Source organism: Nannospalax galili, unplaced genomic scaffold (genome assembly GCF_000622305.1).
Source record: "Nannospalax galili isolate Female #2095 unplaced genomic scaffold, S.galili_v1.0 scaffold342, whole genome shotgun sequence".
Taxonomy (NCBI): domain Eukaryota; kingdom Metazoa; phylum Chordata; class Mammalia; order Rodentia; family Spalacidae; genus Nannospalax; species Nannospalax galili.
In genome coordinates this window covers 752,923-778,077 of record NW_008349359.1, presented here as the reverse complement: position 1 = coordinate 778,077, position 25,155 = coordinate 752,923, and the positions used below count along the sequence as shown (strand labels likewise).

The window sequence follows — 25,155 nt, the reverse complement described above, 5'->3', positions numbered from 1 at the left end:
ATATGTCTTTTGAATGATCTCTTAAGGTGTAACACATTTTCAATGTAAAATATGCCATTAAATGCAGTATCCACATGTGATTCCACGAGTTACCTTACTGGGAGATCTGAATTTTAAATTAGGTTTTTCACTGTTTAAATATTTCTGTAAGCTGTAGTTCTTTATAAGTATTACTAAACTTGGTATCCTTCTTTTGAGACTAGGCTGGCCTCAGACTCACAAAGATCTGTCTGTCTCTGCCTCCGGAGTGCTGGGGTTAAAACTGGGCCCTGGGGCTGGAGCGCTGGCTTAGTAGTTAAGTGCACTGACTATTCTTGCACAGGACCTGGGTTCGATTCCCACATGGCAGCTAACAGCCGTCTATAACTCCAGTTCCAGGGGAATCTGACACCCTCTTCTGACCTCTGTAGGCATTTAGAACACTGGTGCGCTTACATACATGCAAGCAATACACTCATACACATAAACTTTTTAAAAAATTAAAAAAAAGAGGGGCTGGAGAGATGGCTCAGCAGTTTAGAGCACTGACTGCTCTTGCAGAGGACCCAGGTTTGATTCCCAGCACCCACATGGCAGCTATGAACCGTCCTTAACTCCAGTTCCAGGGGAATCCGAAGCCCTCTTCTGACCTCTGTGGCATTGCACAACACGGGTGCACTCATATACATGCAAGCAATGCACTCATACACATAAAATTTAAAAAAAAAAAAAAGTGCTCGCTTCGGCAGCACATATCCTAAAATTGGAACAATAAAGAGAAGATTCACATGGCCCCTGAACAAGGATGACATGCAAATTCATGAAGCGTTCCATATTTTATTAAAACACTTTATATGCATGTATGAAATTCTCAATAAATTACTTAAAAATAATAAAATATTTTTTGAAAAATAATAATAAATAATAATTTTGAGAATTCCTGGGAATGCTGATTTATTGTCCCTGAGTCTGGAGGATTTACATGCCTGGAATTAGAAAACACTGAGAAATTTGTTTCACTGTATATTTCTAAAATGTATCATTGTTTCTGTACAAATGTACATTGTTTTTTAAAAAAATTAAAGTGGACATAGTCTTGCAATTAAAATAAGAAATTGAGACTTTCCAAATGATGGGCTAGAAAGACAACTCAGTGGTTAAGAGCAATTGTTGCTCTTGCAGAAGACCCACTTTGGTTCCCAGCACCCACATAGCAGCTCACAACTGTCTGTAACTCCAGTTCCTAGGGATTTGATACCCTTTTCTGGCCTCCATTGGCACCAGGCATGTACCTGATGCACATACATACATGCAGGCAAAACACTCATACACATAAAAACACATCTTTTTCAAATGAACATTTGATTAAGCATCTTTTTCCTAAAACAACTTCAAATATTAGAACAATGTCTAGGATAATAAAAATTGTGATTAAAAAAGAAATAATTTTTGCTGTTTATCTTATTTTGATTTTTTTTTTTCCTCTTTTTTGGTATTTTGAGACAAGGTCTCCCTGTAGCCCCAGCTGGCCTGGAACTCACTATGTAGACCAGGCTGGCCTTGAGATCCACCTGCCTCTGCCTCCTGAGTACTGGAGGCCAGCTATTTGTTTTGATTTTTTTTTTGAGACAAGTAGCTCAGACTGGTCTGGAACTGACTAGGTATACCAGGTTGGCCTCCACCATGCAGTAATCTTCTGGCTTTTGCCTCCTCCCCATGTGCTAGTATTATAGGCAGGAGAAACTACACCCAATCTTTAACATTTAGAATAATTTATTTAATACTGCTTTTTAGCCTAGTTTTTATCTTTTAGGTGTTTTTAAGAGCATGAGAATGTAGATTCCTCTATTCAACATTTAAAAGATTTTTCTATGTCCATTTACCTCTTACCTTGAAGCTATTTACTGAAATGAAATCCAGACTCTTCTAAAGCCTTCTGAAATCCCACTACTCCCTTGGATAGGAGGCTGAGGCTTGAAGTAATGAAAAAAGATTGGTATCTTTCTGCTCAGTAGCAGGCTCTTTGCCCTCAGGGTTGCTTTGGTTATGGTTAATATCCTTGGTGGTGTACTGACCTTAAGAATTACATATATGAAGAATAAGATTCACAAGAAGATGTATTCATCAATGTTCTTGTGAGCTTAAAGGTTCTGATTTAAAAAAACAGGAGTTGCCCGTGGAGGAAGCCTACTTTTTGTTAGAACCCAGATCCATGGGTGAGTAACTCACTGAATGCTGTCTTAGTGCATTCTAGATATCTTGTTCTGGATTGCAGTGTTTCCTAATCGGTTTGTTGCCAAGATACAATGAACTAATAAAGCCATCATCAGTCATGCCACTTTCCACCTTTTCTGAATTCCTTCTCATCCAAAACAGCCCTCTACCCTTATATAATAATGCAGTTTAATTGTAGGGCTATACAACTAAATGTATTTTCTGCCTCTTGATTATCAAAGCCCTTAAGGAAACACAGTGAGACAGAAAGAAAAGAAAAAAATTTTTTTGGTATTTTTGAAACAGGGTTTCCCCATAGCCCCAGCTGGCCTGGAGCTCACTATGTAGACCAGGCTGCCCTTGAACTCACAGAGATCCACCTGCCTCTGCCTCTATGCTGGGACTACAGGCGTATGCCACCACGCCCGGCTCTAAAGAAAATTTTTTTAAACTGACAAAACATAAAACAGTGAAAGTTGTGGGCTTTCATGAGTGTTTTAGTTTAGGTGTATTGCTACTGTGATAAAAAACTGAACAAAACCAACTCGAGGAGGAAAGGGTTTATTTGAATTTACAATCCATTATCAAAGTAAACTATGGCAGGAACTCAATGTAGGAACCTGAAGCAGAAACTGGAACAGAGACTATGGAGGAGTGTTGCTTACTGGCTAGCTTATTCCTGCCCTGCTCATCTAACCCTCTTACACAGCCCAGGCCAACCTGCCCAGGGATGGTACTGCCCACAGTGGGCTGGGCCCTCTTACATCAATTAACAATTAAGAAAATTACTCAGAGACATGCCCATAGGCCAGTCTAATGGAGGAAATTCTTGATTGAAGTTCCCTCTTCCCAGGTGACTCTAGTTTGTGTCAAGTTAACAAAAACTAACCTGCACTATGAGCTTGTCTAATTTTGTTGACCAGCCTTACTTTACAGATACCTTAGCTCAGAACCCTGGCCAGGTTCCTTAAACTCACTAGCTCTAATAGAGCTAATTGCCCAGACCCAGTATAAGAGCTGAGTATCGGGATATTGCAATGTAAACAGTATTGGATGCCTGGCATAGTGGTACATGCCTGTAATTCTAACACCAAAAAGACTGAGGCAGGAGGATTTCAAATTTCAAGCCAAGCTGAGCAACATAGGCAGAACATATCTCAAACAAACAAACAAAAAGTAGGACACAGAAAACCAATATGAAAATTTGTAGAAAATGGAAGTTATTAGTCTTAATTTTGCTTGGCTGGTAGGTTGGTTATGGTTAGTTTGTTTTTGTGATACCAGTCACTGAACTACATCCCTAGCCCTCTTTAATTTTTTAAGTCAAAATGCCCAGGCTGGCTTTGAACTTACTGCGTAGCTCAGGCAGGCCTTGAACTTGTTATCCCCCTGCTTCAGTCTTCAGAGTAGTTGGAATTATGAGCCTGCACCACCAAACCTTGCTGATTAGTCTTTTTCAGTAAGTTAACATTAGAACCAACATACAGTTGTCTTTCCTTCCTTCCTTCCTTCCTTCCTTCTTTCCTTCCTTCCTTCCTTCCTTCCTTCCTTCCTTCCTTCCTTCCTTCCTTCCTTCCTTTCTTTCTTCTTTTTTTTTTTTTTGCCTTTTTGAGACAGTGCCTCTCTAGCCCCAGCTGGCCTGGAACTCACTGTGTAGACCAGGCTGGTCTTGAATTCACAGAGATCCATGTGCCTCTGCCTCCCAAGTGCTGGGATTAAAGGCATGTGCCACCACACCCAGCTCAGTTGTCCTTTCTTATCTGTGGTTATTAATGTACTCCAAGACACCCCCCTGCCCCGCCTCCAGTGCCTAAACCTCAAGGTAGTATCAAACATTGTATTTTTTTTCCTATACATTCCTATGATGGTTTGACTAATCAAGTAGGGGTATGTGTGTGTCCTATACATACATATGATAGTTTAATGTATCAAATAGGTACAGTAAGAGATTAAGTGACTGGAGAGATGGTTCAGTGGTTAAGAGCACTGGTTGTTCTTGCAGAAGACCCCAGTTCAAATCCCAGCACCCACATACCGACTAAAAACTATCCAAAACTCCAGTTCCAGGGGATCTGATTCAGGCACTACATGGCGTGGATGCACTTAGACATATGCAAACATGACACTCATACACGTAAAACAAAAATAAATAAAAAAAACTTTTAAAGGTTAAAATAGCTAATAATAAAATGGAACTTAGTACATGGTACCAAAAGTTTCTCGTTTTCCATTTAATGTTTTCAGACAGCAGCCTGCTATAGGCAAAGTGAAATCAAGGAAAGGGAAATAACAGATGAGAGCCTGCTGTAATTGTTCAAGAATAATAATAATTATTATTACAATATGAGGCAGGGTCTTGTGCTGCCTAGGTTGGCCTAGAATTTGCTGTGTGTAGCTGAGGTGGTTCTTGATCTCCTAATCTTCTTGCCTCTACTTCCCAAGTGCTGGGATTACAAGCCTGTACCACCAAGCCTGGCAGCATATCTGTCTGTCTCCCTGTTTATAAATAAGCTGCTGTCTTGAGCTTTTGACATTAGGTTTTCTACAGAGGACTTGTAGTATAATCATGGTTAATAAAAGAGGAAATCTCTCCAAGGAATTGCAGCTTTTAAGACTGGGGAGACATTGAGAAGACAATTCAGCTGCATCCCTTTTTTTTCTTTTTCTTTTCTTTTTTTATTTTATTTTATTGTGTCTGAATGTATTGCCTGCATGTATGTGAGTACACCCATGTCATGCAGTGCCGTGGAGGTTAGAAGAGGGCTTCAGATTCCTCTGGAACTGGAGTTAAGGACAGTTTGTAGCTACCATGTGGGTGCTGGGAATCGAACCTGGGTCCTCTGCAAGAGTAGTCAGTCCTCTTAACTTCTGAGCCATCTCTCCAGCCCCCGTTTTTGTTCTTTTTTGAGACAGGGTCTCTCTGTAGCCCCCAGCTGGCCTGGAACTTAGAGAGATCCACTTGCCTCTGCCTCCCTGGTACTGGGATTAAAGGCGTGCACTACTGCACCCAGCTTCCAGCCTCATTTCTTAAAATATTTGTTTTTAGTTAGAGTAAAAAGACTCCAAAGAAATGTAGCCAATTTCTTGGCTAAAAGTAAAAATGTCCTTGGGCCTGTTAGCAACATACTCTGTTCCAAGGCCAAAAATGTCAAAAGTATTTGGGAGCTTATGTCTAATCTTTAAAAGATTTTAGGTTTACCTCTTCAGCAGGGAGGGAATGTTGGAGGGGAGGGCGTGGGCATGGATTTGATCAAAACACCTTATATGTATGTATGAAATTCTCAAAGTTTTTGTTAAAAAAATTTTTATTTTATGTGTATCTTGTCTACATGCAAGTGCACCCATGTCATGCAGTGCCTGCAGAGACCAGAAGAGGGCATGGATCACCTGGAACTGGAGTTACACAGTTGCCATGTGGGTGCTGGGAACTGAACTTCTGTCCTCTGCAAGAGTAGTCAGTGTTCTTAACCACTGAGCCATCTCTCTAGCACTTTCTCCATTCTTAAAATTGTGATTCCTCTCAGGGATAATGTGAAGAACATTCTCTGCTAGGGAACATTATTTTGTCATCTGTTTCACTATGAATTCAAGAACTGATCAGCAAGGAATTGCCAAAGGTTGGCAGGGGTAACACGGGTGTAAATGTTAATTACTGAAAGAAAACAAATTCTTAGCTGTGAAAAACATTTGATTAGTGACTTTTAACTTCAGAATTTCATTTTGATTTGGGAGGAAAAGGGTCTTCGTGAAACCTATAGAAATTAGATTAGTTTTTAAGTTAAGATTGAGACTATAAATAAGTTGCCCTTGAATTTCATTCTGTAGCAGTAGACTCAATTTCTAATTAAGCTCCTGCCCTTTTATAACTATTTTCTTCCCATTCTGTACATAATGACTTGAACTGGAAATAGATAAGGTAGAAGGTGGGTAAATGCCTATGAGAATTGGAATACATTAATTGGCGTCACACTTATTGTGTGTGTGTTTTTTTTTTCCTGGTTGGCAGGAATATATGGTTTACAGGAAGCATACCTACATGAGGCTTGATGGGTCATCCAAGATCTCAGAGAGGCGGGACATGGTTGCTGATTTTCAGACCAGGTAACATTAATGGGAATTACAAAAACATCTTATTTTTATTTTCCTCTAGTGCTTGAAATGCTGAGTTTTTTAAAAAACAACAGTACATCTTAGATTGTTAAGCAATCAAATACCATATCTACCATTTGTATATGTGTACTGTATGTGTTCATGTGTGTTTTGAAGGCCAGAGGTCAAAATTAGATGCCTTCACTAAATGTCTTTCCAACTCATTTTTTGAGACACGCTTTCACTAAATCTGGAGCTTATGGATTGGACAAGAGTAGCTAGACAAGCTGGTGTGGTGGTGTTACGCCTTTAATCCCAGCACTTGGGAGGCAGAGGCAGGCAGATCTTTGTGAGTTCAAAGCCAGCCTGGTCTACATAGTAAGTTCTAGGACAGCTGTGACTACAGGGAGACCCCGTCTCAAAAACACACACACACACACAAAAAAGAGTAGCTGGACAGAGAGATCTAGCTGTCTTGTCTCTACCTCTCTAGCTGTAGGATTACAGGCGTGCACCAACATACCCTGCTTTTTACATGGGCCTTGAGGATCCAAACTAGGTCCTCATCCTTATACACCCGGAACTTTACAAACTGAGCATCTTCCCAGACCTCTTCCCTCCCCCTTTTTTTTTTTTTTTTGGTCTTTTTGAGACAGGGTCTCCCTGTAGCCCCAGCTGACCTGGAACTCGCTATGTAGACCAGGCTGGCCTCGAACTCACAGACCTATTTTTTAAAAAAAAGAGAACTCAAACTCACAGACCTATTTTTTAAAACATAGATCTTAGGCCAGGTGTAGTGGTGCATGCCTTTAATCCCAGAACTTGAGAGGCAGAGGCAAGTGGATCCCTTTGAGTTTGAAGCTAGACTAGTCTACATAGCAAGTTCCAGGCCAGCTGGGACTACAGGGAGACCCTGTCTCAAAAACACCAAAAAAATAAAATAAATAAAAAAATTAAAATAAGGGGCTGGAGAGATGACTCAGCGCTTAAAAACACTGGTTGTTTTTGCAGAAGACCCAGGTTTGAATCCCAACACCAACATGGCAGCTAACAACTGTCCGTAACTCCAGTCCCAGGGGATCCGATGACCTCTTCTGTCCTCCGATGACCTCTTCTGTCCTCTGAGGGCGTTGCACAACACGGGTGTACTTACCTACATGCAGGCAATACACGCATACGCATAAAATAAAAATAATAAATTAAAATAAAAATTAAAAAACAGGTCTTGCTGTGTAGCCCAGGCTACCCTTAAACTCATGATCCCCTTACTTTGGTCTCTGTTAAGATTGCAAGCATGTGCTACCATGCCCAGCTAGTACCTGTCATTTTAAGAATGCTAAATGTGCTTATAGTGATTCAGATCAAAAAGAGGTAGGGAAGGAATATGAATATGAATGTAAATATGAGACAGGTTCTGGTTATATAGCCCTGGCTATCCTGGAATGTGCTGTGTAGACCAGACTGGCCTTGAGTTTGCAGTCATCTTACTCCTCCTGAGTGGTAGGATTATAGGCATGAGCTACTACAGCCAGCCATTTTTGTGTTTTAAATATGCTTTCTTGGGCCTGGAGAAATGGCTCAGTCATTAAGATCACTAACTGATCTTACAGAGGACCCAGGTTCAGTTCCCAGCACCCACATACAGAATAACTCCAGTTCCAAGGGATCTGATGCCCTCTCTGGCCTCCTTAGGCATTGCATGCGCTTGGTGCATGCAGATATAACACTCATACACATAAAAATAATTAAAAAATTTAAATATGCTTTCTTACTACATCTATGCCTACTTGTTTGGGGAATAAAAAGGATTCCTTTTTTCCATTTTTTTCTTTCTTGGAGTGGAAAGTGGAAGTTGAAGACAGGATCACTTGTAGTTTATACTAGCCTTGATCTCCTTATGTTCTCCTGCCTCCACCTCTGGAGCACTGGACTATAAATAGCACACATTACTATAGCACTAAAAGGATTTTTGAGTATGCATGGAGAGTCTACAAAGGAGAGAATATCAGTCTGTGAAGAAAAAATGTTCACAAAGCTAACTGATAGGTTCTAAATATAGCTCAGTGGTAGAGTGCTCATCTAACAGGTACAAAGCTCTAGATTCGGTCCCAGTGCTTGGTGCAGGACTAGGGACTGGGAAGCTAAGTGTTAACTGTATCTGTCTGTGATTGTTGACTTAAGAGGTTTTTTTGCTTTGTTTTGTTTTTAATACAGGGTCTCACTTTGCAACACTAGCTGGCCTGGAACTTGATATGTAAACCAGGCTGGCCTCGAATTCACAGAGATCTACCACATGCACTCACTTAAGAGTTGATATTTTTTAAAATATTTATTTTTTATGTATATGAGTGTTTTGCCTGAATTTATGTATGTGTGCCATTTGCATGCCTGGTGCCTGCAGAGCACAGAAGGCAGCATTAGGTCCCCTGGACCTGGAGTTATAGACAGTTAGTTGTAAGCCCCCATGTAAATGCTGGGAACTTAACCTGAGTCTTCTCTAAGATCCATTCTCTAGCCCTTAGAATTGATTTCGAATTTGTTTTTGCATTTCATTTTGTATGACCTTGAATAATACACCTTTTCTTTTAGTATCGTAGCATTCAGTTGACAGCTTTCAGTCACAGTGCCTCTCCCACCTGCTAATGAGCCTATGAAATTGCAGATGCCACTGCTGATGGCTTACAAGAGCCATAATTATCCTGAGTGCTGGTTCCCATTGTTGTACTCAGAGTCTGGTTACTGCCCTCCTCAAAGAAAAGGCCAAACTCTGCTAGGGATAGATCTGCTAATCCCATCCTTAGTTTCCCTTCCATTTGGAGAAATGAGAAATAAGGTAGATCTCTAGGGTAAGAATAGTTCTGACTTTCTAGACTTCAGTTACATGGCTTGTTAGGGTATGTTGCTTTGTTTGTTTTTAATTATTGGGAAGAAAATTAAGCACCTTTATATTTATTCATGTCTTTAATTTCAGTTGTATTTGTTTTTGTTGTTATTGTTACACTCGGGCTGTCAATGAATGCCTTATCCTCTTGCCTCCACCTCCTGAGTGCTAGGGTTACAGGTGTGTGCCATAATACCTGGCTCTTGTTTTGTTTTGGACGGGGTCTTAATGTAGCCTAAACTGGGCCCCCAACTTGAGATTTTCTGCCTCAGCCTCCCAAGTACTTGGGATTATAGGCATGTATGACCATGCTCAGCTTATTTCAGTTTTAAAGTATGGCTTAACTAAGATTTAAAAAAAAAAATAGTTTAACCCAAAGCACATCCACAGTCGGTGTAAAATTCCTCCTGTTTGAAAAATTGCTATTGGTTGTCCTTTACAGTGGAGCACAGGAAAGGAGATAAATCCTGGTATTTCCATTTTCAGTGTTACACCCAGTTAGGCTAATAACTCCTAAGTCAAAACTATACACTAGGTGGGGGATATACCCCAGTGGTAAGGAGATTGCTAAGTAAATATTAGGTCCAGAGTGCAATCCTCAGTACTACAGTATTCAGATGGCTGTGTGGCTAATGATGGTGGGAAAGGTCCACTTTGAATAGACTCAGTTTGTTACTTTATAGCAGATACGGGGACTGCCTGACCTGGTTTCTTACCTAGTAGATGTTATCAGCAAATTCTAAAATCTCTTATTGGAACATGAGTAAGCATAGTAGTGTCTTGTAACCCACCATATTGTTAGAGTTAAAAGAAGATAAAAAGTAAAGTTTACCAGATGACCTTCATCTTTCTTGATTCTGAAATTGGTGAAGTATATTTTATCATGTCCTTGTCTACTCCAACCAAAGAGCTAAGGCAAGAATCTTAGGTAGAAATTGGCAGAGGAAAATGCATCTCTCTGACATAGAGGCCAGCCTGGTCTGCTTGGCAAGTTCTAGGCCAGCTGGGGCTACAGAGAGAGACCTTATCACAAAAAAAAAAAAAAAAAAAAAAAAATCTACAGACTGTATGTTACACCATAATACTTGTATTTTCTCCTGCCATGCCAGTACATGTGATGTGGGCATGTTAGTATGAGGTGACATGCATTGTGTTCTGTGAGAAAAACTGTTAAGTAATGTAATGGGTATTCCAACTAGGACTATTTGTGTGTATTTTCCACTATCATACTTGAATATATACATTTAAGGATTTAATTAACTAAAAAGTTTCAGTTTTTTAGTAAGTAATGGTTGGAATCTTTTCATATTATAATGAAATACATATTGAGGAAAGTTTGAAAAAGAAGTGAAAATAAAGATCGTGGACTAAGAATGTAATTCAGTTGGTAGGGTGCTTATCTAACATGCAGGAGCATGGGGTCAACTGTAGCACCACATCAGGCATGTTGGTACACCCCTGTAATCCTCTAATACTCAGGAGGTAATGACAAAAAAACCAGAAATTCAGGGTCATCTTCAGCCACCATAGCAAGTTTAAGGCCAACCTGGAATACATGACACTCTATGCTTGAAAGAAAATAAATCACAGTTGCACCACTTTTAGCACTTGGGGGCTGGGAAGATGGCCCAGTTGGTAAAGTTGTTGCTGCATGAGGATGAGGACCTGAGTTCAGATCCCCATCACACAAGCTAAAAAAAAAAAAGCAGGCATCTATAACCCCTGCCCTGTGTGGGCAGCTTGTTGACCATCCAGTTTAGCTGAATTGGTGAAGGGAGCTCCAAGTTCCATGAGAGACACTATCTCAAAAACTAAGGTAGTAAAGGGACTAGAGATGTGGCTCAGCAGTTAAGAGCATATACTGCTCTTGAAAAAGACCCCTTTGGTTCCCAGTATCCACATTGGGGTGTTTCACAACTGCCTGTAACTCTAGCACTAGAGGGTCTGAACTCTGTGGGCACCAACACTCACCTATGCACAAACCCACACATAGACACATAATTAAAAATAAATCTTCTTGTTTTGAGGCAGGGTCTTACTGTGTAGCTCTGACTTACCTGAAACTTGCTACCTAAACCAGGTTGGCCTTGAATTCACAGAAATCTACCTGCCTCTGCCTCCCAAGTGCTGGGATTAAAGGTGTACGCCACCATTCCATACCTGAAATAAATCTTTTAAAAAAATAAATAAATCAGGTAGAGAGTGACTGAGGATATTTGACATTGACTTCTGACCTGCACAGGAGCATGCACCTGCACGCATGCGTGCGCGCACACACACTCGTAGACATCAAAAAGGAGCGGGGCGGGGTATTTTTGGTATCTCCCAAGACTTCAGTGTATCTTGTGGTTATATGTATACTCTTGATACCATACTGTAGACAAGTTTCAGCATCATGACCTTTTCCATTTAAAATATATCACTAATATTTTCATATATTTAAAAGCTTTGCAGTCACTTTTAACTTGTCTTGAGACAGTGTCTCATAGTCAAAACTAGCCTTGAACTCTGTTTCCTTCTGCCTCCATCTCCCAAGTGCTGAGATTAGTCTCATGCTACCACATCCAGTTTTAGGTGATGATAGAAATTGAAACTAGGGTTTCAAGCATGATAGGCAGTCACTCTACCAACTGAGCTACATCCCCATTCCTACTGTTTGTATATGTGTATATATGTATCTCCGTGTCTATGTATCTGTGTGTGTGTGTGTGTGTGTGTGTGTGTGTGTGTGTGTGTTCATGCAAGGGGTTGGGGTGTGGGCACATCTGTGCATGGTCATGGAAGCCAGAAGTAGATTTGAAAGGTCCTCCTCTGTCACTCTCCACCTATTCCTTTGAATCAGGATCTCTCCCTAAACCTGAGGCTCATATTTTCTTAGCTAGGCTGGAAGCCAGCAAGCCTCAGCAGTCTTTCTGTCTCCATATTCATCAGAGCTGGGGTTACAGGCAGCTCTGAGTGGGACACTCAGCTTTTTACATGGGTGCTAGGATCCAAACTCTGGTCCTCATAATTGAGCATCAGTCACTCTTAACTGTTGAGCCATCTCTCCAGCACCCCCTCCAGTATATATTTTTGTGGATTTCACACAAGACATCTTAGTCATATTTAACCCCCTTTCCCTATCTGTACTCCCCCCTAGCCCACCCACAGAATTTCATGCATTTTGTCATATATGCTAAGGCCTGTCGAGTCAAGTTTGTGTACCCAGATGTCCCTTGTTTGAGTTCAGCCACTGGAACCTGTTCAGCCTGTCTAGCGTCACTCCCTTAAAGAAGATCCAACTCTCCCTCACTCAGTAGTGATCAGCTGCCAGTATTTCATTACACTGAGTCTATATACCAGTTGTCTTATTAGCATTTTACTGAATGTTTGTGCACTATTTCAAATTACCATCTTAGTGTAGATTCAAAAGGGGGAATCACTGGAAAGAAGGGAATGCAAATATTTAAGACTGTGCAGATTGTTAGAATGCTTTGTAGAAAAGGTCTTATTCAGATGCCATCCAGTTCTATAACACATTGACTTCTAGTGATTGAGCTTGGTGCTATTCTTTTAGTTGATCCAATTCTAACAAATTGGGGATGGGGTTAACATGTGTTTGGAGGCCAGAGGTCAACTTTGGCTGTCTTTCTTGATCACTTTCCACTTTATTTTTTTTAATATTTTATTTATTTTTATGTGTGTGAGTGTTTTGCCTCCATGTATGCAAGCGCAGCCATGTCATGCAATGCCTGTGGAGGTCAGAAGAGGGCATCAGATCCCCTGGAACTGGCATTAGTGATGGTTGTTAGCAGCCATGTGGGTGCTGGGAATTGAGCCCAAGTCCTTTGCAAGAACAGCCAGTGCTCCTAACCATTGAGCCATTTCTCCAGCCCCACTCTCCACTTTATTTTTGCCATCTTTTTTTTTTTTTTTTTTTTCGTTCTTTTTGAGACAGAGTCTGCCTGTAGTCCCAGCTGGCCTGGAAATCCCTATGTAGACCAGGCTGGCCCTGAACTCACAGAGATCCGCTGCCTCTGTCTCTGCCTCCCAAGTGCTGGGATTAAAGGCATGCACCACCATGCCTGGCTCCACTTTATTTTTGAAACAGGGTCACTCACTGAACCTGAAACTTGCCCTTGGTATTAAGATATCTGACCAGTAAGTCCTAGTATCCTCCAGACTCTTGACCCCAGTACTGGCACTGGGATTTCAGCAGCACACTGCTTTGATTTGCTATTTATGTGGGTGGTGAGGATTTGAACTCAAGTTTTCATCCTCATGCTTACTCAGAAAGTACTTTGCCAATTGAACCATTTTCCCAACCCTGTTTTTTTTAAGGGTCTTGATATATAGCCCAGACTGGCCTAAAACTCAGGGAGATCCTCCTGCCTCAGCCTCCTGAGTGCTAGGATTACAGGCGTGAACCATCATGCTCAGCTAAAACCTCTGAATTAACTTGTGAAGAAGAGTTTATTGGGTAGACCTAGTAATTCTAGTAGTTTTGAAAAGCTTTCCTCTAAAAGTATGAATTAATTGTACTAGACCCACCTGGCAGTTATCAGGAAACCTTACTTGAACCTCTATACCCTGTTGAGAATTGCTTTAGGAGCAGTGAGTTTATTTAGAGAGCATTTTTACCCTAAGTCTCCCGATCCCTACCTACAGTGCTAACTAAATTCTTGAAAGTGAAATCATGGCTAGGAAGCCATCTCTAGTGCCTCTCAGAACTATAACTATACAGACAAATTTACCAAACATTCTACATGGGGAGAAGTTCTCAGCTTGTAAATTTGAGTGGCATCTCAGTCTAGAGAAAAAGGTGTTTGGGGAGGGGGGCACACCTGCCAAATATTTTCATTGTTATTTAATGAAAAGATGTTAAAAGAAAAAAATTGTAGTTTCAACTCAAACACCCTGTGGCTCAAAGGTCAGCCAGAGTAAACAAGAACTCCTATAAAAAGGCATTTACATTCCCTTCATATAAGATTTATTTATGAGGGATCCTTCTAGGAAAAAGTCTGACTGAGACTAAAGCCTGTTTGGCCAGGATGTCCTGGCAGCATTCAGAATGTGTGACCAGTGCCTGATCCTAGGGCCATTCCCAAGGTCTTTGCTCCCAGGTGCCTTGACCTTTGCCTCCCTTCCTCCACCCGAGCTGTCTCTCCAGTCAGGGTAACCCTCTGAAAACATGTTAGAAAAGTGACTGTAGCATGGGTGTTTTTTCATGGTACGAGTATTGTGAAGCTTTCCTTTCCTTCGGCTTTTTTCAGTCATTCAGTAAACCTTTGCTCCTGGATCATTCATACCTAGCACCGCTTGAGTATTTTAATGCAGAGAGGACTTAGTGGATAATTAAAGAAGAATGAAAGTGAGACAAAGAAGTGTCTGTGCAATGTGGGTTTTCATAGGCTTTATATAGACACTCCCTCCTGGTACCACCCTGCTAGAGCTTGTTGTACTTAGGCCTATTCTAGCAAACCTTGAGTGGGATTTCTCTTTGGCCCCAAGAGGACACTCAAACCACCCTATTGCCTTCTAGGGTTTTTGTTTTTGTCTATCTTATCAGAACTTTTAAAACATTAACTTGTATACTAATGCTAAATTTATTAAGTAAAACTGAACACATCAATTTTAGGTGTTTTGATTATAACAACCTATGATTTCTCTAATACTCATTTTTCCATATAAAGTTACATTAGTTATAGCCAGACTTTGGCTATGTAAAATGTATCTCACCAGAAGCTGTCTTTTCAGTTCATAATTGATAGTCAAAAGAAGCATTTTCACCTTGGGTGTGGTGGTACACACTTAGAGGCTGAGCACTCAGAATGTTCACATTTTGAGACCAGCTAGCTAGGGCTACATAGCAAGACACTCTCAAAAGGAAAGAAAAGGCGGGGGGCGGGGGGGGGTAGAGGGAGGAATGGAAAGACAAGAAAAAAGAGAAGTTCAGGCATGGTGTTGCATGATTTTAATCCCCAGCAGAAGCAGGTAGATCTCTGTATGAGATTGAGGCCAGCTTGGTCTACATAGTGAGTTCCAGGCCAACTGGAATCACAGGGAGACCCTATCTCAATCCCCTACCCCCCAAAAGAGAAACAACAGCGATAGATAGATAGCTAGATAGCTAGATAGATAGATGGTAGATAGATAGATAGATAGATGATAGATAGATATATAGATAGATAGATATATAGATATATAGTTGTTTTTTTTTTTCTTTTTTTTCCCCCAGACAGGGTCTCCTTGTAGCCTCAGCCTGGAAGTCACAAAGATCAGCCCGCCTCTGCCTCCCAAGTACTGGTACTAAAAGGATGCACCACGAAGCCGGCATCTGCCGTTGTATTTCTAAGCTTTTATATTAATTTACTTCACCTATATCATGTATGTGTTTCCCTATTTATGAGTAGTTATTACATCTGGGGTCTAACCTCCTCAGCTCTTTTTCTATGAGCAGTGTCCTTTCTGCCTCCATTCTTTTTATACTTCCCAGCTGCCTTCTGTCTCCCTTTGTGTCCCATATCTGTTACTTTACCCCTTTCTGACTCTGTGCTTAGATGGATATTGTACAGGTATTGAAGAGAAGTTTCTGACATTTGTACCCTCCAAAGCAGGAGAAGAAACTGTATGGAACCATAGTAATCTCACTCCTGAAGAAAAAGATAGGATATTCTTTAGGTGTTAGTTGGGCCCTCGAAGGCATAGTCAGTTTTTATTTGAAGTCTTGCTGTTAAATATTCTTCTGTGGACCTGTGAGATTCCAGGTTTTCATCCATCCAAATCTCAAGAAGCTCTATTTGTGAACTAGGTGGTACCTTTCAGTGCTTTCGTTTGTTTTATATGATTTAATCGTAAAAAAAAAAAAAAAAAAAAAAAAAAAATTAGCCGGGCCTGGTGGCACACGCCTTTAACCCCAGCACTTGGGAGGCAGAAGCAGGTAGATCTTTGTGAGTTCAAGGCCAGCCTGGTCTACATAGTTCCAGGACAGCTGGGGCTACAAGGAGACCCTGTCTCAAAAAGACCAAAAAAAAGACATCTTAGGTATGGTAAACATACCTTTAATCCCAGCACTCAGGAGGCAGAAGCAGGTGGATCTTTGTGAGTCCATGGACAGCTGGGGCTACAAGGAGACCATGTTGGGGCGGGGGAGTTATAAGTTGAATAAAATTCTGAAATATTAAAAGTGAATGACAAAATTCAAAGATAAAAGCAGAGTATTGCCATGAATTCAAGGCCAGTCTGGACTACATAGTAAGGACTCTACATCAGATAAAAGAAAAGAGCCATTGAACTTTTTATCTTTCCTCACCTTCCTCTTTTGGAGGTGTATTCTTTTTAACACACTGTTTCTGTTGTGTGTGTGTGTCTGTGTGTCTGTGTGTGTGTGTGAGAGAGAGAGACAGACAGATAGAGACAGACAGAGACAGACACAGGAGGGAGGAGAGAGAAAGATCTGTATGTGCTGGCACAAACCTGTAATTCCAGCACTTGCAGGAGGTACATAGCACATTCAAGTCCACCCTAGACTACATACAAAGACCCTGTCAAATAACACCACCCCCAGTGGGAAAGAAACTTGAGGGAAAAAAAAAATACAATAATGCAAAGTTGAAGGACAAACTGGCAAAACATTCTTGGGAGTCCAAAGCTTTTGTAATCTTGACAGAGAAGGGGCCTCTGTGTGTGCCTCTAGGAAAGTTGTGTTTTCTGAATGCACTAATGGGAAAATTTCTGCTAGGACCTTTCTAGCTTAGTAATGAACCAGGATGCTTATTTCAAAATAGTTCCTTCACTGTTGCTCATGTCTGATGTTAATATGTCATCAGTTAGTCACTTTAGCTGTATTCCTAGCATCCTGAAGCAGTTTCAGTAGTCTGGTGACTTAACCAAGGAAGAGTAGCCTAAAGGAATGAGAAAGCTTTTTTTTTAATTGTCTTTTTGAAACAGGGTCTCTCTGTAGTCCCTGGAACTTGCTATAAAGCCCAGGCTGGCCTCAAACTCACAGAAATCCACCAGCCTCTGCCTCCCAAGTGTTAGGATTAAAGGTGTGTACCACCATACCCAGCACTTGTAATTCTGTTTTTTAAAAAGTACTTAGGTGTGCTGGGCGTGGTGGCGCATGCAGGCGGATCTCTGTGAGTTCAAGGCCAGCCTGGTCTACATAGTTCCAAGACAGCTGGGGCTACAGGGAGACCCTGTCTCAAAAAGACCCAAAAAAAAAAAAAAAGTACTTAGGTGTAAAAGGAATCAAAATTTCAAAATTCTATCTGTTTCTCTGTTAGCATATCTTCCTGGGTTAATCCTGAGTTTAGTTTAGTGCCTAGACATCGTGGCCTAGAAATCATGGCCTAGATACTAATTCCTAACGGAAGATTATTTTTTTGATTTTTATGTCATCTTAAAGTGTGTGCTTTAAGGGCCAGTGGGTTAAAATGCACTTGATGTGCCAAACCTGACAACCAGAGTTCCAACTCCTGAAAGTTGCCCTTGGACCTCCACAAGTACTCCTATACTATCACACATACACACACCACAAATAGATAAAATAATGTTTTTAATTTTTTAAATATTTTTTATTTTATATGTATGAGTATATTGCCTGCATGTAGGTAGGTACCCCCATGTCATGCAGTGCATTTGAAGGTCACAAAAAGGCATTCATTTTCTTAGAACTGGAGTTACAGGTGGTTGTTAGCTGCTATGTGGGTGCTGGGAACTGAACCCAGGTCCTCTGCAAGAGCAGCCAGTGCTCTTAACCGCTAAGCCATCTCTCTTACCTCAAGTTATTTATTTTTTTGAGATAGAGTATCACTATATAAACCAGGCTGGCCTTGAACTCGCAAAGATCCTCCTGCCTATGCCTCCCCAGGGCTTGAATTTAAGGTGTGTACCATCATGACTGACCTAAAAATAATTTAAGTGAGTGCTTTAAAATACATAATTCCTAAACTATTAAAATTCATGATTCTTGGAAGGAACGTCAGGAAATACTGATTTGTCTGTATGATGTAGGAATAGTTTGACTTGTTTAAAATAGGGCTATTGGAGGTTGTTAAGAGGGCTCACTGGGTAAAAGCTGTTGCCAAGAGAACCTGACCCAACCTGAGTTCAATTCCTGGAATCCAGGGTAGAAGAGAATCCATTTCTACGGGTTATCCTCTGACTTCCACTTGTACTTTGTGGCACACACATTCTCACTCTCGCACATCGGATAACAATAATAAGTAAAATAAAAGTTTTTAAATAGGATTCTTGTGAGCCTAGGGAGATGGTTCAGTTGGTAAAATGCTTCCTACTCAAGCATGAGAACCTGAGTTCAGGTCTCCATTCTCATGTAGAAAGCCTGGTGTGAAAGCATTCACCTACAATCCCAGTGCTGGGGAAACAGATAGGAGGATCCCTGGTGCTTGCTAGATATCCAGTGTAGCCAATCATGAGCTTCAGGTTCAGTAAGAGGTCCTATCTCAAAAAATAAAGTGAAGAGCCTGTGAGATGATTCAGTAGGTAAAGGCACCTGCTGCCAAGCCCAGTGAACTAAATTCAGTCCCCAGGACCACATGGAAAAAGGAGAACCAACTCGCAGAAGTTGTCCTTTGACCTGTGCACACACATGTACACGTATACAAACACACACAAAGAAATGTAATTTTTAGTTAAAGAATAAAAAAGGTGCAGAGAAATTGAAGAAATGTGTATGTAGGAGTTTATGTGTATGTGTGCAGTGATCAACATAGTGACACACTAGCATACACAGATGTACAACCATGTACATTCATAAGAACAAAACAAAAATGGCTCTATTGGACAAAACGGCATGATGGTACATACTTGTAACCTGATGACTTGGGAAATGGAAGCGGGAATATCAGAAAATCAAGGTCATTCTCTGCTATGTAACAAGTCCTAGGTTAGGTGAGGATACACTGAGAAAAGAAAGAAAAGGAGAAAAAAAGACAGTTGCACTAGAAGTGTAGTTCAGTGGTAGAGTGCTTGCCCTCCTAATACATGCAAGTTCCTGGTTCAGTCTCCAGCACCACAAGAACAGGACAAACACAAGTATATATGTGACTGTTGTATGAAGGTCTATTTCTATGGTAACATGTTTTTCTCTTTTGTCAACCGCGTATTTATGCTATAGATTAATCAGTTGTCAGTCAGATATTGGTGGGCAGCAAATTTTATCTGAATATAGGAAAATTATTTCCATCATCTGATTTTAACAATAGCTCCTTTGGACAGTATCTTAAGAAAGCATCAGTCAGGCCTGGGTAACCACCAGCAGGCACTTTTAGCCCTAGACTGTATTTTCAGAGATCCCTCTCTTTTCCACACTCCATTTTCCTTTTCCTCTAAACATGTCCTCCCCACTTTTCTTTAGGAATGACATCTTTGTGTTCCTGTTAAGCACACGAGCTGGAGGACTGGGTATCAATCTCACAGCTGCAGATACAGTAAGTGATGAGAGCATCGTACATTGGATATGCAGTTTTTCTGTTATAAAAATGTCATTGATAAATCATTTTGCTTTTTTCTTTTGATTATGTTCTTTATACATTAATTCAACAAATAGGTAATCAGTTTCCTACTGTGTGTCAGGTACTATTCTGTATAGTTGGAATATAGCAGTGAAAATAAACACACTGGGGGAAAAAGCAGGCAATCCAGTTAGATTTGTTTTAGGAATTGTAACCAAACAAATTAGAAAGGATTGTTTCATTACTAAAGTACTTGATTTCATTGTTGGGCTAGTCTCTGGTTTTGTGTTCTAAACTTCAAACATTGTTTAGATAGCAGTGAAGTTGGTAATTAAGAAATAAGGAGACTGGAGAAATGGTTCAGCTGTTCAGAGTACTTCTTGCTCTTCAGAAGACCTGAGTTTGGTTCCCAGACTGCCTTCAGGTGGCTCACTGCTGCCCGTAACTCCAGTTCAAGGGGATCCTACACCTTCTTCTGGCCCTAATGGACATACAGACAAACACACATACACATGAATTAAAAATAAATCTTTAGGGGCTGGAGAGATGGCTCAGCAGTTAAGAATACTGACTGCTCTTGCAGAGGACCAGGGTTTGATTCCCAGCACCCACATGGCAGCTACGAACCATCTTTAACTCCAGTTCCAGGGGAATCCAATGTCCTCTTCTGACCTCTGAGGTACTGCACAACACAGGTGCACTCATACACATAAAATAAAAATAATAAAATATGTTTAAAAATAAAATGAAGTAAATCTTTAAAAAGTAAAAACCGTGGTGGTGCACGCTTTAACCCCAGCACTCAGGAAACAGGCAAGTGGATCTCTGTGAGTTCAAAGCTTCCAGCCTGGTCTACATAGTGAGTTCTAGGCCAGCTGTGGCTATAAGGAGAAAATTTTACATCCTTTTATGCCTGGTTAGTCTCCTGGTAAGAATACTTCAGCCTCTGAAAGAGAAAAGAGATTTTCTTTTTAATCTCAGAATTATTCCCTGGATTCTAATGTATTTCATGGCAATTTTAGTAGCATTTAGATTTAAAAATGCATAAATGGGAAATTGTTTTATAAAAGGCATGACTAAAAATGGCACCTAATGTGGTTATTATGGTGCGTCTCTGAAATCTGAGCATCAGGCCCCCACAAGCATGGGGAGGGTGCAAATTCATGAGGTCATGGAGAAATGAGCACACGGTAAAGAGGTCTGAAGAGACAGAAGCAGAGCTAGAGCTAGATCTGTCTCCCAGTCTCCATTCCTAGGCTCTACCTGCTCTTTCTCCTTATTTACTATGACTCCCTCAAATTGCATGCCTCGAAGAATGAAAAGAAAACTAGTATCACAGTTTTCACTCATAGGACTCATCCTTACCTTGCTTGCCATTTAACCACTACCACTTAGCCAAGTGGGATAGGGATTAAGGGCCTGAGGATTTTTGGAGGCTTAACTGATAGATATGCATCAACCTCTGTCATCTTTGGAAGGCTGTCAGTGGTAGTATGTGTTATACTTGGTGGTTACTTTGATGTGGCAGCTCACATGATGCCATATCAGATAATAAAACTTGCCCTGGTCCTTGTTTATCTTTCTCCCTCTCTCTCTCTCTCTCTCTCTCTCTCTCTCTCTCTCTCTCTCTCTCTCTCTCTCACTTTCTCTCTCATTTTTCTGTTTTTCCTAGCTGATCTTTTGAACTCCCTTCAGTCTCTATCCTTTGCTACTCTTAGCTCCTTTACAATGCTATCTGAGCCTATTCATTTATCGCTTGTATCTACCTCTCAAAATGTGGCTTGAGCCTGTCTTTCTCCTGAACACTGTCACTTAAAAGTGTAAGAATCCTCTTTACTTCTCACTGTACTTTCTTCCCAACCCCACTCTAGAAACGAGAAGGTCACATTTAAAACCCACACTCAGTCAGACTTGGTGACACCTGACTACTGAGGCAGGAAGATCATTTGGGCTCATTAGGGTGACACTAGCCTGAGCAGTAGAGTGAGATTCTGTCCAAAACAAAACAAAAAACAAAATGCCCAAGCTAGAACATGTTCCTCTTCTGTTCAAATACTTGTACTCCACAATCTCAAAGTCTTACCATGACCTGCTAAGCCCTGAATGATCAGTCCTAGCCAGATCCCTTTCCCTCCCAAGATTTGCTCAAAAAGTAAATGATTGACTTGTAAATTTTAGAACACACCATTATTATATTACACTGTTGTATTATTTGTTACTGGAGACTAGATTATCCTGTTCTGAGTTTACCTCTTCCATCTAGTAAACTCCTGTTTGCATTTCAAAGCCCCATTCCTGTGTCACTTTTCTTCCTTATTCCTCCTCCCTCTACTCTAGTCAGTTGTATAATATTATATATAAGCATTTTACATGCTCAACTTTGACTTCTTCAGTGGAAGGAAGTCCTCTTTAAATAATGGGCCAGTTCTTCATTTGTTCATTCATTTAACAGCTGGTTAATAAGCATTGGGCAAGGACCTGGCACTGTGTTTTAGGCACTTAGAAACTCAGCATTCAACAAAATGAGGTTCCATTTTTGATCTACTAATTACTAGAATTACAGTTCTAGTTAAGGTAGTTCATGTAGTATAAATAAAATTGTAAGAACTAATATAAGTGTTATGAAGAAAAATATAGGAAGAGTGGTAGAAGAACTCGGTTGCTGTTCCTCTGGGGTGGTAAGGCCCATCAGATGTTCAGAGCCTGCTTGGCATAATCAAGCAACATCAAGTCCTATAGAGTGGGTAGAACAAAACTGAAGGAGGAGTGCAGAATGTGCCACACAAGCAGATCATGCAAGGCTCAGCAGGTCATGGTAAGACTTTGAGATTGGGGAGTATAGGAATTTGAACAGAAGAGGAACATTGTCTAGCTTGGGCATTTTGTTTTTGTTTGTTTTGGACAGAACCTCACTCTATTACTCAGGCTAGTGAATGGGCTCAAATGATCCCTCTGGCTTCTGAAGTGGGATGGGGCGAGATGGGAGGGAAAGTACAGAGCATCACAGTGAGAATGGGAGAAATGGGGTAAACAGGACTCTTAGACTTTAAGTGACAGTGTTTGGGGAGAAAGACTGGGGCCTAAGGCATAGTTTGTAATCATCAGGTCATAAATAATATTTAAGACTATGAGGCTAGTAAAGAGACATCAAATTTTTCTTCAAGGTAAATGGCAGATTGCAGCTCTGTGCATTCCATTTGAAAATTGGCAGGTAATATATTTGTGTTTACTGAAAAAGGAGTCTCACATATACCAGAATATTAATTGAGAACTGCAAATTCTTACATCAAATCCAAAAGCAAGACCGTGTTTTTCACTATTCACAGAATAGTGTTGAGCCAGTGTGTTGAAATGCTTAAAATTCTTTGTCTTAATTTGAGCCTGCTGTAATTTGATTTTCATTTGAAACAAGATTTGGAATGTCTATTGATAATTTGGTTTTTACCTTGAAGACTTGTATTTAATTTATCAAACAAGTGACTTAATCTATTAGAAATGCTGAACCTGTAAGCCAGTTTTCATCATTGCATTCTGCCTCAGATTTGAGTTTTGTTATGTTTTATTTATTTTTATTTTATGTATATGTGTTTTGCCTGCATGTATGTAAGTGCTCCATAGCCTGTAGTGCCGGCAGAGGTCAGAAGACGGTGCTGGGAACTGAACCAGGATCCTCTGCTTAAGATTTGCTTGAATATTATAAGCTCCAAGAATATTCCTTAGATATATGGAACAAGAACTCTCTCTCTAACTCTGTGTGTGTGTGTGTGTGTGTGTGTGTGTGTGCGTATGTGCGTATGTGAAGACATAGCTTTAGCTGCTTCTCTGGCAGTTTTCCTTTGACCTAAGATGTATTTATTCACCTTTGAGAGTTCCCCATAACCATTAACAGACAAGGAAGAAGTTAGCATAACATTCTAGTTAGGAAAGAGTTAATGTCTTATGATTGAGGAATGTGTGTGTAAACATGTATTTGTAAGTAGTGGGAATTACCTAGTCTTCATTGTTAGTAAAAACATGGTTTTAGCAAGTGATGAATAACTGGTCTTACAATGCTATTCTTTGTGTATCTGATACCTTTGTGTTTGTGGAGCACATTTTGTGTGTGGGGGGGGGTCTTTTTGAGACAGGGTCTCCCTGTAGCACCCAGATGTCCTGGAACTTACTATGTAGACCAGGTTGGCCTTGAACTCTCAGAGATCCACCTGCTTCTACCTCCTGAGTGCTGGGATTAAAGGCATATGCCACCACACCTGGCTTGAGGTACAGTTTTTATAATAAACTGCCCAAATTTATTTTTGTTTCTGTCTGACTTGTTTCATATACTTACATGTAGAGAAGAGGAGCAATTTTCAGTAGCAACATGTCCAGTGGGTTAGCTTTTAGTTCTGTGTATGAACTTCATATACATAGTCTCCCCACCTTCAATTATTAGTCCAGCGTTTTCCAGTTCTATAGTTTTCCATTTCACTCCCTCACCCTTGGCCTCTATAGAGTTAGATCCTTGAACATCATGTCAGCTCTCACCAACCTCTCCACATGCCTTCCTGCCTTGGTGTTTACAACTTCATGAAGGTGCTATTAATACATTTCACCTTAGTCACTGCTAGGCCAAGCATTATGGATTGGCATTTAATCTTTCCTTGCTAAGTCAGTTCTAGTCCTATAATTGTTACGTACTTGTCTCTAGAATGTGTCACTGGGCTCCATAAACGTGAAATACAGTCACCTCTGCCCCACTCTGGTGCTTTGCCCCCTTCCCCCGCCAGTCATTTCAAATTGTGGGTAATTCAGTGTTCCTTTTGTTGTCAAATTAGATAACGTGTATCTGTCTTGTTTTTCTTTATTTTTTGTTTCGTTTTGTTCCGTTTTGTTTTACTTTGTTTTGTTTGAGACGGGGTCTCCCTGTAGCCCCAGCTGGCCTGGAACTCACTATGTAGACCAGTCTGGCATTGATCTGACAGAGATCTGCCTGCCTCTGCCTCCTGAGTACTGGGATTAAAGGTGTGCACCACCATACCCAGCCTTGTTTTTAATTCATTCTTTTATTCTTGTTTTAACCTGTTAACTTATACATATTTCATTATTTTTTCCTGTGTCTTTTTCTAAGCAGTATCTTGTTTTATTCTTTCTCAAATCCTTACATCTTTTAATCCATTCAAAAAATAAACAGAACCAGGCATGGTCGCACATGCCTTTAATCCCAGCACTCTGGAGCCAGAGACAGCTGATCTCTGTGAGATGGAGGCCAGCCTGGTCTACATAGCATGTTCTAGGCCAGGTAGAGCTACACGGAGAGACTGTCTCAAAAAAAAAAAAAAGTAAATAAATAGTTACTAAATTTCAGGAGTTTTTGAAGTTAAATTATAAAACTATGTCTTAGGCTTTAGCCTTCTGTTTGTGAGCTCAGAAGAGCCCAAGATGAATCAGAGATTTGGTTACCACTTAGACTTCTGGGAAAAAAATGTAAAGTTAAGGCGGCACCTACAAACCAAATCACAGTGTAGGCATCTCCATTATGAAGTCATGCTGAACCAT

At 40.5% G+C, this 25,155-nt stretch overlaps 1 protein-coding gene and 1 non-coding gene across 3 annotated transcripts in view; both read left to right on the top strand.

Annotated features, from left to right (window-relative positions):
* The window catches only part of Ino80 (INO80 complex ATPase subunit), a 142,931-nt gene that overhangs the window by 101,542 nt on the left and 16,234 nt on the right, over positions 1 to 25,155 (top strand). For both annotated transcript variants that reach the window (XM_008846782.2, XM_008846783.3), the window contains exons 28-29: positions 6,200 to 6,294; positions 19,524 to 19,596. In XM_008846782.2, the coding sequence (XP_008845004.1) occupies positions 6,200 to 6,294; positions 19,524 to 19,596 (168 nt within the window). The remainder of the gene's footprint in view (positions 1 to 6,199; positions 6,295 to 19,523; positions 19,597 to 25,155) is intronic.
* Positions 713 to 819, top strand: LOC115072637. Its single transcript, XR_003851673.1, has one exon. It is a non-coding gene; the product is annotated as a U6 spliceosomal RNA (small nuclear RNA).